At 32.1% G+C, this 13,075-nt stretch overlaps 1 protein-coding gene across 1 annotated transcript in view; it reads right to left on the bottom strand.

Moving 5' to 3' along the window:
- Window positions 1-914: 914 nt before the first annotated feature.
- The window catches only part of LOC139510249 (beta-mannosidase-like), a 37,302-nt gene continuing 25,141 nt past the window's right edge, over window positions 915-13,075 (bottom strand). The window contains exons 13-17 of the mRNA XM_071296738.1: window positions 7,062-7,159; window positions 6,577-6,724; window positions 5,694-6,007; window positions 3,447-3,632; window positions 915-2,616 (exon numbers count right to left, since the gene is read on the bottom strand). Of these exons, the coding sequence (XP_071152839.1) occupies window positions 2,380-2,616; window positions 3,447-3,632; window positions 5,694-6,007; window positions 6,577-6,724; window positions 7,062-7,159 (983 nt within the window). The 3' untranslated portion in view covers window positions 915-2,379. The remainder of the gene's footprint in view (window positions 2,617-3,446; window positions 3,633-5,693; window positions 6,008-6,576; window positions 6,725-7,061; window positions 7,160-13,075) is intronic.

The raw sequence follows: 13,075 nt of genomic DNA, 5'->3' as shown, positions 1-13,075 counted from the left end.
ATAATAAAAAAAAATGAAACAAAGGGTTGTTTTCATATCAAATTGTTTTCACGGAAAGTGTCTTGCAAGAAGCAAGTTCCCTTCACTCTCTGGTGTATCCCCTGGATTGATTGATTGTTGATTGTTGGTTGGTTAACATCCAGTGGCAAATATTTCATGCATATTCAGGACGAGATCAAGTTCACAATAAATACAATTGGTAGGTCTTGTCATAATAGAGGCCATCTGGGATGATGGTCGGGGAAATTTGGACTGCCACTGGAAAATGAGGGTATTTTGGATAGGAACAGAAAATTTGCCTTGCAACAGGCCACCTTCGGACCCCTCAATGAGTTGTTGCAATGGTTCTTAACGTGCAAAGAGCGTGACACTCTCTTTACACGAGGCATCGGATTTAACGTCCCTATTCTGACTGGACGTGAACCTGATACATCCTGCACAGCCAAACGGACGCCCCACTTTGGCAAGCGTTTTACTGCCGGTCGGGAGAAGACCAAGTGACCATATTTCTATTCCCCAGTCACCCTTGGGGATTGTATCCCCTGGATGTGTTTCGTTATCTATGTTTCAATTTCCCTTTTAGTTTTCAGAGTTGATGGTCTATTGTTTGTACTTCTGTGTTCCGGGTTTGTCTTTTGTTCATTTATTGTCCTACTTTATGACTATAGTCTGAGCATTGATTTTCATTTGTAAACGTGGTTTTGCAATGTTGCATGTCTACCGATGTCCAGAATTGTGCGAGAAATATATTTTAAGAACACGCGATGCTACTCAGTGGACACAAAAAAATTGATATCAAAGATTACAAAAAAAAACAAGGTATTGCCATATATGACCTTTTACATTGAAAGGTTAAACTTGCATTAAGTCGTGTTGAGAACATAAAATGGAGTTAACAACAACTGAATAATAAATATATGTAATAATTTTTATTCAACAATTATAAAAATATATAATTTGATTGATAATTCAACAAATAAATAATTAATGTATCTATAGTATATAATAAGGATGTATAACATACATGTTTGTACTCTACAAATTTAGCCACTTATAAAATAAGAAGATGTGGTATGATTGCCAATACAACTCTCTACCAGAGACCAAATGACACAGAAGTTAACAACTAATGGTCACTGTACTGCCTTTGACAATGAGCAAAACTCTTACATTAGTCTTGTTACATGCAATACAAAATTAAAACTCCATACAATACACACGTATTGCTAAAAATTTAATACTTGATAATGATACTTAAATATTAAAAAACAACTTCAAGGAATGTTAAATGTAGAACATAAACTCTCTTGCTTTTTTACAAAAAATTGACACAACTATGAAATTTGAAAAAGGATTAGAAAAATAGTGCAAAATGCTACAGTATTTTTCCTTCAAAATCCATAACTTATGAGAATGTTTTAGCTACTTTACTGTTACCACCTAAACTTTATTTTTGATCCCTAATATGATATGTGTATTATGAAACCATTGGTGCTTTAAAGTATGAGCTGACTTTTAACCACTTGATCAGTATGAAAAGATGAATTCGAGCTGCAAATTGAAACAGCATTTTGACCCTTTGCCATGGTGAAAGGTCTGGTCTTAAGGATCCTGTACTGGAAACCATCATTAAGTAACTAAAGAATGTAAAAATATTAAAAACTAGGTAATAAAATAATCACAAATCCTGTTTCAGAATTAAAAAATATAAGTTATAAACTTGGAATATTAATTTACATTCATATATTTTTTAATTATCAAAATAAATATTTACCCTTCTGATTTTTAAACAACAATACAATGTACACTGTTACCCTGCCACATTCTTTATGTGCCTGCATATCACAAGTCAATTATGAATATGTGGATAATTTGTTGATTTCAATGCATAAACTTAACACGCAGGATTCAAATTTCCACATCAAACCATAAGTGTTCTATTCATAACAAAAAAAAACAATTTCCACATTGAATTTGTTCCTTTAAAGAGACCTTTTTTCACACTTTACCAGCAAAGCATGTATAACTGTACAGAATTGAAAAACAAATGAATTTGCTGTATAATTTCTATTTAAAATTAAGTCTGGATTTGATATAGAATTTTCACATCATTAGTTTATCATTCAAACTGAATACTGTAAACCAACTTATTTCCGCGAGCGATTTTTTTTCCCCAATTTTGGTGTTAGAAAAATAACACGAATATATATCGTCGCGAATATTTTTCATTTGTATCTTTCCTTATCAAAATACATCAGGTAAATTAGAAAATTGCGAAAATAAAAAGCAGCAAAGAAGACTAGAGAGAATAAAACCGGAAATAAAATATTTGCAAAAATAAGTTGGTTTGCTGTACCTTTTACTGTAACAATAAAATAATCAAAAGTAAATATCCATTAATGATTTGACAGTCAAGATGGCCTTTAGGTTAGCAGCACTTATGTCATTCCAGGCATAGAATGTTACTATTTTCTGGGTCTGTACCATTAAGAATCCGTTATCACTAAATCTTCCCATTGTTTTGTAGGCATCCAACCATACAAATGGTGCTACAGCTTTACTGTGTAGTGTGATGTTAAATTCTTTCATAGGAACTGTTTCTTTTACATCAATTATCTGAAAAAAAATGTTAACATCACTTTCTTGGTATATATATGTGTTTCTTGAATATATGTAAATAATAAAAAGCAAACAATTATGGTGATTATCATATTAAGATTTCTTTACAAAAATCTATGTCAAATAAATTCAAAATTTTCTAACTTTGGTCAATTTTGAGTTTGGATTTTTGTATGGATACCTGTCCTGTCTATTGTTGATCCCATATGATTATAGTTGTAAATTTTCCAGTTGTAAAGGAATGGTAAAAATGATTCAACCAAAATTCTAACTTAATTTTGGTTTTGTGTTAATAAGCATTGTATATAAAATAATAACATTTGGTTGAAGCAATTTTTTGCTTAAACTGGGTCATTGACTCACAATCTTTACATCAAAGTCCTCTGAAGTTTTTCAAGTTTCTGAGTTAATGGCCCCCATGACCAGTTTACACATCAATAAACTCTATGAAAATGTGTTTAATTCTCTATGAATCCCTCAACCATAAACATAGTCAGAGGACCCCTACACATGAACGTAGAATCAAATCACCCATTTTAAAAAGACATGTACTTCTGAATGTAGAACTTTCTCAAATGACAAGTTGACAATCACAAATCTGACTCAGAAATAATTTTTATACACATTAATGAAGATTCATTCATTTTCAGTGGGTACAAATTTTCATTGCCTGTTGATTTTACTGTTCTATCAAATTCAGTGTTTATAGTAAATTTGCAATCAGTTAAACATTTAAAATAGTGCTTTACACAAGAAATTGACATAATTTAGTAACTCATGAATAATAATGAATGCACAGTATATATATATCATCATATTTAACAAACCTGTATTGATGCATTTTGTAAACCAATTGCATCTTTAAAAGTTGAAAGTGAAAACCAGTTGGTTGGACCATTAACTGGATCCCCTAAGTGGAAATAAAGAAAACAATTTTTTGTTCTGATACATCCAGCTGTAGACATCATGGCATCAACATCAGCTTGAAATACCATGTCAGTTGTCTTCTGTAACTGTAAATAAAGAAAACAAAAATACACTAACACACCCACTGATTATTCAAATAAATTGATGAAATAGATTAGAAAGCAAAGATCATTGTAAAGTCATTGAAACAGACATGATTGTGAATTTAAGACAGGTTAAAGTGCAATAATATGTATGATAAATCATACTCATTGTAAGCTTTAGACTTATTAATATGTTGTAGAAGTCTCAAAGTGATCTTTTACAATTATCAACATTTGATATCATGAAAAACATAACTATTAAGGTGGTACCTAACACTATAGGGAGATAACTCTTTAAAATCAGGTAAATGTTTTAATAATGTTGTATGGTTAAGGAAATATTGAGCTTTTCAATGATCAAAACTGTTGTTAGTCAAACTGCTATTTTTCCAACCAATTTTTTCCCATAATGTGTCTGGTTCAAATCTTTTGAAATTTTCATATTTATGTCAAAGGGTCAAAGAAAATGTTTTGTCAAAATTTTATGAAAATTAAACGAGTCAAATTAATTTTAGTCAAGGTGTTAGCTAGGAGGTTATATGAGAAGGAGAGAGGGCGAAAGACGATAATTACACATAAAATGTTACTGACTTTTCTGTAAGTGGGTGTTAATTAGTCGAGATAGATTCTGTCACAGAGGCCAACTTTGTCCTAATTACATACTTGAGTAAGAATGGAAACACCCGAGGTGTCATAAACTGACTGGATATACAATTATTAACATGTTAAAAAGATTTCTTGGGATATTTATTATTAAATACTTGACATCGCCCTCTGATGTAAGGGGCTATTACCGCAAACAGTTCAGACTTACAGAAAAATCGCATGTGTCACGTGATTGTTATCAGTGACTGGGTCATTAAAGTTCAGGTGTATTTTTGTTACAATGCAGTGTATAGGTGTTAATGATATGGATAAAAGATTTGACACACAATTTCAAAATCTGGACCTAAATTACTTATCAAGTAATTAAAAATTAAAATCTTATGTTATAAGTAAACTTATTATCAGTAGAAATGAAACGAATATCCATCTCATTGCTGTCAATGTTAATATCAACAGAAAGTCACTTTTACCTTGCTCCCGATATATTTCTTTATGTTTCAATTGCAAATATTCTTTCCAGTCGTTACCCGTCACCGTAACTAAAGTACTTTGCATATAGGTATATTTTCTATGATTATTACCTGCCAATTCTCATAAACAGAAATTGAAAGGTGAAGCACATTTCTTTGTTTAAAGCAATGTAGTGTTAAATAAAATTCCCACACTAACTTTACTTTAAACCCTCATAACTTTGTCATTTCTTTATCTTTTTTCACCTTAGACAGACAATTGATTTTGAAAATTGCGTGTCAAATCTTTTATCCATATCATTAACATCTATACACTGCATTGTAACAAAAATACACCTGAACTTTAATGACCCAGTCACTGATAACAATCACTTGACATATGCGATTTATCTATAAGTCTAAGTACGCTGTAATAGCCCGGTACAACAGAGGGCGATGTCAAGTGGGTGATAAACATGTCCGTTTCTTTATATTTTTATCATTTTTCTCTGATCGAACTGCTATCCTGGGGATGCTAATTTTGTATCAAGCAGAGTGTTCACTCTCCTCATATAACCTCCTTGGTGTTAGGTACCACCTTAAACATAGTATTCTATTCCAGTTCTTTACCAAAACAAAATATTGAACAAATTTAGAAGAAACCAGACATCAAGTGATGGGAGCCAGCTCTGTGGGCCCAGTTGTGAATAACATGTGGTAAAACAATTGTTTCTCTACCATAGGACATGAGGTAATAAACTGAAACCAGTTTTTGATCTGGACCTTTGACCTAGGCCATTGTACATACAGTATGAGACACCCTCTGGTGTTGTTTAACATACATGTCAAGCATTAACTTTGAAATCATAACAGTTCTCTAGATATTGAGCAGACACAATTTGTAATGGACGGACAGGTGAACGGACTTTCAGACTGATCACAATAAGGCAACCCATCATTTGGCGGTAATAATAATGATCATTAATATATTAAGTAGCATTTAACTTACATTATAATTTTGTGTCCAAGTATGAAGTGGTGTTAAACTATCCCATGAGTACATCTGTATGTACAAGGTACCAGATGTCACATTTGACTGTTGTTTATTATGTGACTGAGGATGTGGATTCCATGGTGCAAATACGTTAGTGATTGGTTGGAAGTGAACCTGGCCTGTCTGTGGATGCCTGTGTACAGAAGATGGGATCTGGTCTACAATGATGTAAACCTCTATATTGTTCCCTTCTTGTGTTGGTGAAATTAAAAGGGGAGCAAAAAAGTTTTTGGCAAAGTAATGCAGCATCTTCCATTTTCCTGAGTACTCTGAAAAAATATATAGCAGGATTTGCATTTAGGCAAACTCATCACTGCAGTTTTTGTGTTAAGTTGTTAGTCAACATGGATGTTGAAGAAATTGTAATTTTAATATTGAAATCTTGAGGATACAAGTTGTCTCCCTAAAAAAAATTTAAGTTTTGCTTTCGGGGGAAACGTGGAAAATTTGGGGTAAAGTTTTAGTTTTACTAAAATGCTAAAATAATCACACTAAAATCATTTAAATACTTTCCACTTTTTTCATATGAAATATATTTAGTATATAAACTATATTATAAGTAATGTATTCACCACCAACAAAGAATGTAAAAAATTTATTTTTCATGTTAAAGATTTCCCATACAATACAGTATCTAAGGGTGCTCTAGATCTGTAAAAACACAAAATTTAGAAAATCGTGACCATGGGAAATTACAACTACAATTATGATTGTTAAATATAATGATTTTCCTATACTTTGCAATAAACATTAGCTTTGTGTTATCCAATAACTTAAATTCATCACTGGGCACTCTACTATTTAGCATCCACAACATTCGAACTGAATGTAAACTTACCAAGTGAAGACCATGTGGGAGCTTGCCAAATATCATTAAGCATCCAGTACATAGCTCCCATGGTAAGGCCTCTGCCTTTATCATCAAGTTTATTCTGCCATCTTCTATAGTGTTCAGTTTCTGTCTTCATACCTATTGCCTGGTCAATCTGAAAAGATAAAAAGAAATTACTATTTAAAACAAATGTCTATTAATAATAAACATATATAAATTATCAATGCTATGAAATTGCAAATCACTTAATTAAGGGGGTCTCATTGGAGGGTTCTGATCCTTGATCATGCTTACTGTTTTATCAGATTCCTGTATCTTGCTTACACTATGTATATAAACAATTCTCATTTTTTTGGTAATTTCCTGTGTCCTGCTAGACTTCATTTCCTGTTTTCACAGCACAATAATTTGACTTTCATGTGTCACACTTACAAAAAAATTGACAATCCCTCGTCACACTTAGACCCCAATGAGACCCACGATTAACTTACCTGTGTCACATAAATCTGGTCCATAAATAACTTTTGTTTATCAGGGTTGTTTGGTAAACGTAAGTACATGATAACTTCTGCCATCATCTCAACCATACCTAATAATAGAAACAAAATCAAAAGTATTTTGTTGATATACTGTGGATTCATTAATATTCGTTGGATAACAATTTTCGTGGATTTCGTGGGTACAGGTTAACCACGAATTTAAATGCTTAACAAACTGTAAATTTTTCACTTGTTTGTATGCAGACTTTAGCAAAACCACGAAATTAAATATCCATAAAAGTGTCAATTTTCCTCATTACACGAAAATTGGTACCCACGAAAAATATATGAATCCACAGTGTTAGTATTTCTGCAAAAGGCTTATCATACACTTCATCTCTGATGCATTCGACCCTATCAACTGACTCAACATGGCTAGCCTCACCCCGTATAACCCCGATACAAATGAAACCGGACGTTGACGCGTTCGAAGCGATAATCAGGACAATATTTAGGATGACAACAATTTGGAATGCCTCTCTAGAACTTATTTGAGTATATATAAATATGGCAATGTGCATGATAGTTTATTTATTCAATTATACAATTGTTGTTAGTTTTAGATATTGCATAGAACGATTGATAAAACTGCTAGATGCAAAACGCACAGACAAGGTGCAATTTCATACGTTTTATGAGATAAACAATGCTGAATATCTTTTCGTGCATACACCTTTGCGTATTAATACCTTAAGCAATAACAAATAACTATAATTTGAATTACTACGTGCCTTCAAATGTTCCCTAGAACTAAGAATAAACGCAATATCATAGTAAATAAGTTTTCTCTTACTGTATTGTTCGTTCCACTAAATGTGTCGCGTTTGTTGTGCGTTTTAAAAAAATCACTGTACAGTTCGTTGACAAAAACCGTCACAAATCACTTTCTTGTCAAGGTATTCGAGATGATGTCGGCGACCTTTTTTTCTATATTTTATTGTAAATGTTTATCCGTTAAATTAGTCAACATAGTTGAACTTAAATCGCCAGTCACCCAAAGCCAAAACTGCAGTGTTTAACTAGCGTACATCTGATAGGAATGTTTCTATTGAAAATTGGGACTTTCAACGTTATTCCAGATGAAATGAACAGTTAATAAATATATTCCAGAGGAAATAAAGTTTCAAAAAGTATAGAACAGTCATTAAAACATTAATGACTTCCTTTTCACAATTTGAGGCTCTTCAAAATGCTGATGTTGGTCCAAATTCGCATAGACGAAAGCAGACATAGGAGCTCGTTGAACTTAGTTTGCCGAATGCCTTAGATGGCATTCCAACTGCTTTATCTATGGGTGGTTTTTTTTTAAAATTTTTATTTACATATAAAGCTTTTTAGATGTGGTGTGATGGCCAGTGATACAACTTTCCACCAAAGTTTAAATGAAGTGGGTGAATAAAGCAATTATTATAGTCCAATGTACAACATTTAACAGTGAGGAAAACCTATACCATATAGTCGGCTATAAAAGACACCAAATCAAATCAAATCAAATATTTTATTGTCATATAAACTTTACAGTTTGTGACCAACATATATTAACACAATAAACACAATAAACATACATATTAAACATACATATTAAATAACAACAGCATGAAATTTATTTTTTAACAACAAACAAGTTGTTAAGAGTCCCCTGCCCTCAGTTCTAATGACTTTTTCAAGAAGGATCCTAACTTATTTGTTTGTAAAGGCGATGATGGATTTAGTAAATATTAATTTTTTTCTTCTTCATTTAAATTATTAAAGTTATTATTTTCAGTACATATGTGATGAAAAAAATCATTTCTTAGAGTTTTATTATACTCACAATAGAGTAAAAAATGTTTCTCATCCTCTAGTATTTTACATTTATGGCAAAGTCGTTCCTTTCTTGGGATTTTAAAATATCTCCCCTTTTCAATCAAAAGGGAGTGATCACTTATTCTACATTTAGTGATTAATCTCCTTATCTGAAAATTAGATGTAGTAAGATAAGATTCTAGTTTGTAATCTTTTTTAATTTTTTTATAAAGAAAAAATTTACTTTTATCATCAATGTTTTGAAATTTATTTTGAATTAAATCTTCATATCTATTTTTCATTTTTAACTTTATATCGTTTTTTATTTTATTTACATCTTTTATGTCCTTACAAGTAGAAAGAATATTAGGGTCAACATTAGTCTCTTTAACAATATTTTTTGCATATGCATACCATGAGTAAGTTCCTATCAAATCTAGAGACTGTGCTAGAGAAAAAGCTTCTTTTATCAATGGATTAATATTATTATTATATAGTCTAGCTAAATATAAAAGGGTTTGTGTTTTAATAAAACATTCGATAGGCAATCTCCCTAATTCAGCTCTTGCTCCTAAATTGGATGCATTTTTTCTTATTCCTAGAGTAGATTTACAAAATTTAAGATGCATATTTTCAATGGGGGTTTTGTCTATAAAATCAAGTTGATTAATTTCTTTTCCTGAAGATAAGGCTCTGTTATTGGTTCATATAAAAGACACCAATATAAAAAAATGTGAAAAAATAAAAACGAGAAAACTAACGGTTATTTATTTATAACTTATGGATTATTTATCAAAGAAAATAAAATATGACAGATCTATATAACCTATGTTATACAGGTCCGTGACGTAGGACGGACACGACAAAAATGCGGCGGGATTAAACATGTGAGCCCCCAACCCTCTCCTTAACCCGGGACACTGGTGTAACAGCACAACTTATAAAAAAAAACATTAAAAAAAAAACCTGTACAGTTGCAATTGGCTCAACTCAAAATGTCGGTACAAGGCACAAAAACCATATACATAAAATATCGACAAAGGAGTAATTGAAGTAACTGATAGTTATTTCAAAGCAAATTAAAACTAAGAGGTAAACCATGTGTATCTAAAGTATTAGTCAGTGATTATGTTCCAGACCGTATAAGTATTTGGACCGTACGTGTACGGTCTGGGCCGAATGCGTACTTTTTCAAAATACTCATACGGTCGGACCGTACGCGTACGGGTCTGACTTATATTAAGAAGTATACATAAAATATCGACAAAGGACGAATGGGAATATACGATCCAATGTCTCGTGTACTTTACAAACCCTTGAAAAACTTTTTGAGAGGTCCATAAATTGCCTGTTGAAAGGCAACAATTGTGTCCTTATTCAATATCCCTCATTTTATCCAGTGGCAGTAATTCCGGAGGGCCTCCTTCCAGGACCTACATGTAGTATGTGTTGCTACTTTGTGCTTATCTTGAACGTTAAGCAGCCAATAATCAGCTATTACGTACGCGTGTCATTAACAAATAAAGGGGTCTAGAAATTGTTAAGTATTAACTGTGAAACGTTTCAAATTTTTTATTGATAACTATTAAGACATGATAACAGAAATAAAGCAAATGTATAAGGTTAGGTTGATGGTTGATGGTTGATGATTGATGCTTTGCTCAATTGCATAATTTACCGATGACGCCAAAGGTAACTGGGGAATATAAATATGGTTCTTTTGGTCTTCTCCGAAATAAGTCAAAATTTGAATGAAATGCATATGGGTGGGCATAGACTTCAAGGTGCTTAAAGTACCATAATTACCAATCATGTAGATTTTGGCATCACAGTAGAAAGACTGTAATGTTCGAGGAAACTGAACATAATCTTTATACCTTAAAAATTAAACAAACAAAAAAAACATAATCGAAGAAAGCAATTCAGTTAATATTAAGAAGTATCTCTTCATCTTTATATCTTTACATTAAAGAAACTGTATTACTATTGACGGTTATAAGTTACAATGTAACTTACATGTTCATTGTATACACATATTCTCTAGCCTTAATGTAACTCTGTTGTACTCTATGGATAAGGACCCTTGGACCCGCCTCTGAGATTCAGGCCAAAAGCCTATAATCCATTAATTGTTTTTGATGGGGGTCTTTGATTGCCGTCTACATCAAAAAGAAGATGTACTATTGAAACAACTCTTCGCAAGAGACCAGACGACACAAAAATGAACAACTATAGGTCCCCGCACGGCCTTCAACAATGAACAAAGCCCATACCGCATAGTCAGCTAAAACATCACACAGAAATGACAAATGTAAAACAATTCATATAAAGAGAAAACTAACAGCCTATTTTTTGCAAAAAATAGTGAACACAAAAATATATATAACCACCGATTACAAGCTCCTGGCTTAAGACAGGCACATACAGAATATGGCGGGATTAAACATGTTAGTGGGTACCTAACCCACCCCTAACCGTACAATGACTGTCGTATGGTAAACATTTTCTAAAATGCTATCAAATTAGATATTCGGACGTGTGAATCTGTATGCTTAGTCATATTTGCATCTGTCGAGTTAATCTGTTAATGTATTTCTACCAATTCATCTTTCGTATACATAAGGATTTTTTTTTACATGTACAAAATACCTCCAAGAGTGTTTCGACAATACAACGGATATTATGGGTTGCTGTCTCCATTTTATGGTGGTAAATTATTTATTTTTTAAACATGCATATTGGTTATAATCATATCAAAGCATTATTTTATACACGCAAAATTCATTGACAAACGCAATGTTGTGTCAACGAAGCGTACAGTATAACAAGAGGCTCTCAAGAGCCTGAATCGCTCACCTGAATTTTTTTGGTTTAATCTCTCATCAATGATTATTTTGGCTTTTCAATTTGTTTAAATGTTCTTTGAATCGTCCTATTTTCTTCAAAAGCAAAAAAAAATCATTTTCTCCTATATTCTATTTTAGCCATAGGAGCTATGTTTCTTGACATACAAGGAAATGAAATATAAAATTTATACTAGATACTCTGAAACTCTGAAACTCATTTAGCCTAAGTTTGGCTGAAATTGATACAGCAGTTTCATAAGAGAAGATTTTTTAAAGTAAGTCAACATGATGAACAAATTGTGAAAAAAGTCTTTAAAGGGCAATAACTCCTAAAGAGGTCAATTGACAATTTTGGTCAAATTGACTTATTTGTAGATCTTACTTTGCTGATCATATTTGCTGTTTACAGTTTATCTTTATCTATAATAATATTCAAGATAATGACCAAAAACTGCAAAATTTCCTTAAAATTACCAATTTAGTGGCAGCAACCCAACAATTGGATGTTTGATTCATCTGAAAATTTCAGGGCTGATAGATATTGACCTAATGAACATTTTTACTCCATGTCAGATTTGCTCTTAATGCTTTCGTTTTTGAGATATAAGCCAAAAACTGCATTTGACCCCTATGTTCTATTTTAAGTAACGGCGGCCATGTTTTTTGACGGATCAAAAATCAAAGCACACACTTTGTGCAGGATAATCTAAGGAACAACCATGCTAAGTTTTAACCAAATCCATTCAGTAGTTTCAGAGGAGAAGATTTTTTAAAGTTAGCAAATATGATGAACAAATTGTGAAAAATTGTCATTAAAGGACAATAACTACTTAAGGGGTCAATTGACAATTTTGGTCATATAAACTTATTTGTAGATCTTACTTTGCTGATCTTTTTTGCTGTTTACAGTTTATCTTTATCTATAATAATATTCAAGATAATGACCAAAAACTGCAAAATTTCCTTAAAATTACCAATTAAGTGGCAGCAACCCAACAACTGGATGTTTGATTCATCTGAAAATTTCAGGGCTGATAGATATTGACCTAATGAACATTTTTACTCCATGTCAGATTTGCTCTTAATGCTTTCGTTTTTGAGATATAAGCCAAAAACTGCATTTGACCCCTATGTTCTATTTTAAGTAACGGCGGCCATGTTTTTTGACGGATCAAAAATCAAAGCACACACTTTGTGCAGGATAATCTAAGGAACAACCATGCTAAGTTTTAACCAAATCCATTCAGTAGTTTCAGAGGAGAAGATTTTTTAAAGTTAGCAAATATGATGAACAAATTGTGAAAAATTGTCATTAAAGGACAATAACTACTTAAG

This window comes from Mytilus edulis, chromosome 2, assembly GCF_963676685.1.
Source record: "Mytilus edulis chromosome 2, xbMytEdul2.2, whole genome shotgun sequence".
In the NCBI taxonomy this organism is placed as follows: Eukaryota; Metazoa; Mollusca; class Bivalvia; order Mytilida; family Mytilidae; genus Mytilus; species Mytilus edulis.
Note: the sequence above shows the minus strand (reverse complement) of the source record. Positions and strands in the feature narration are given on the sequence as shown.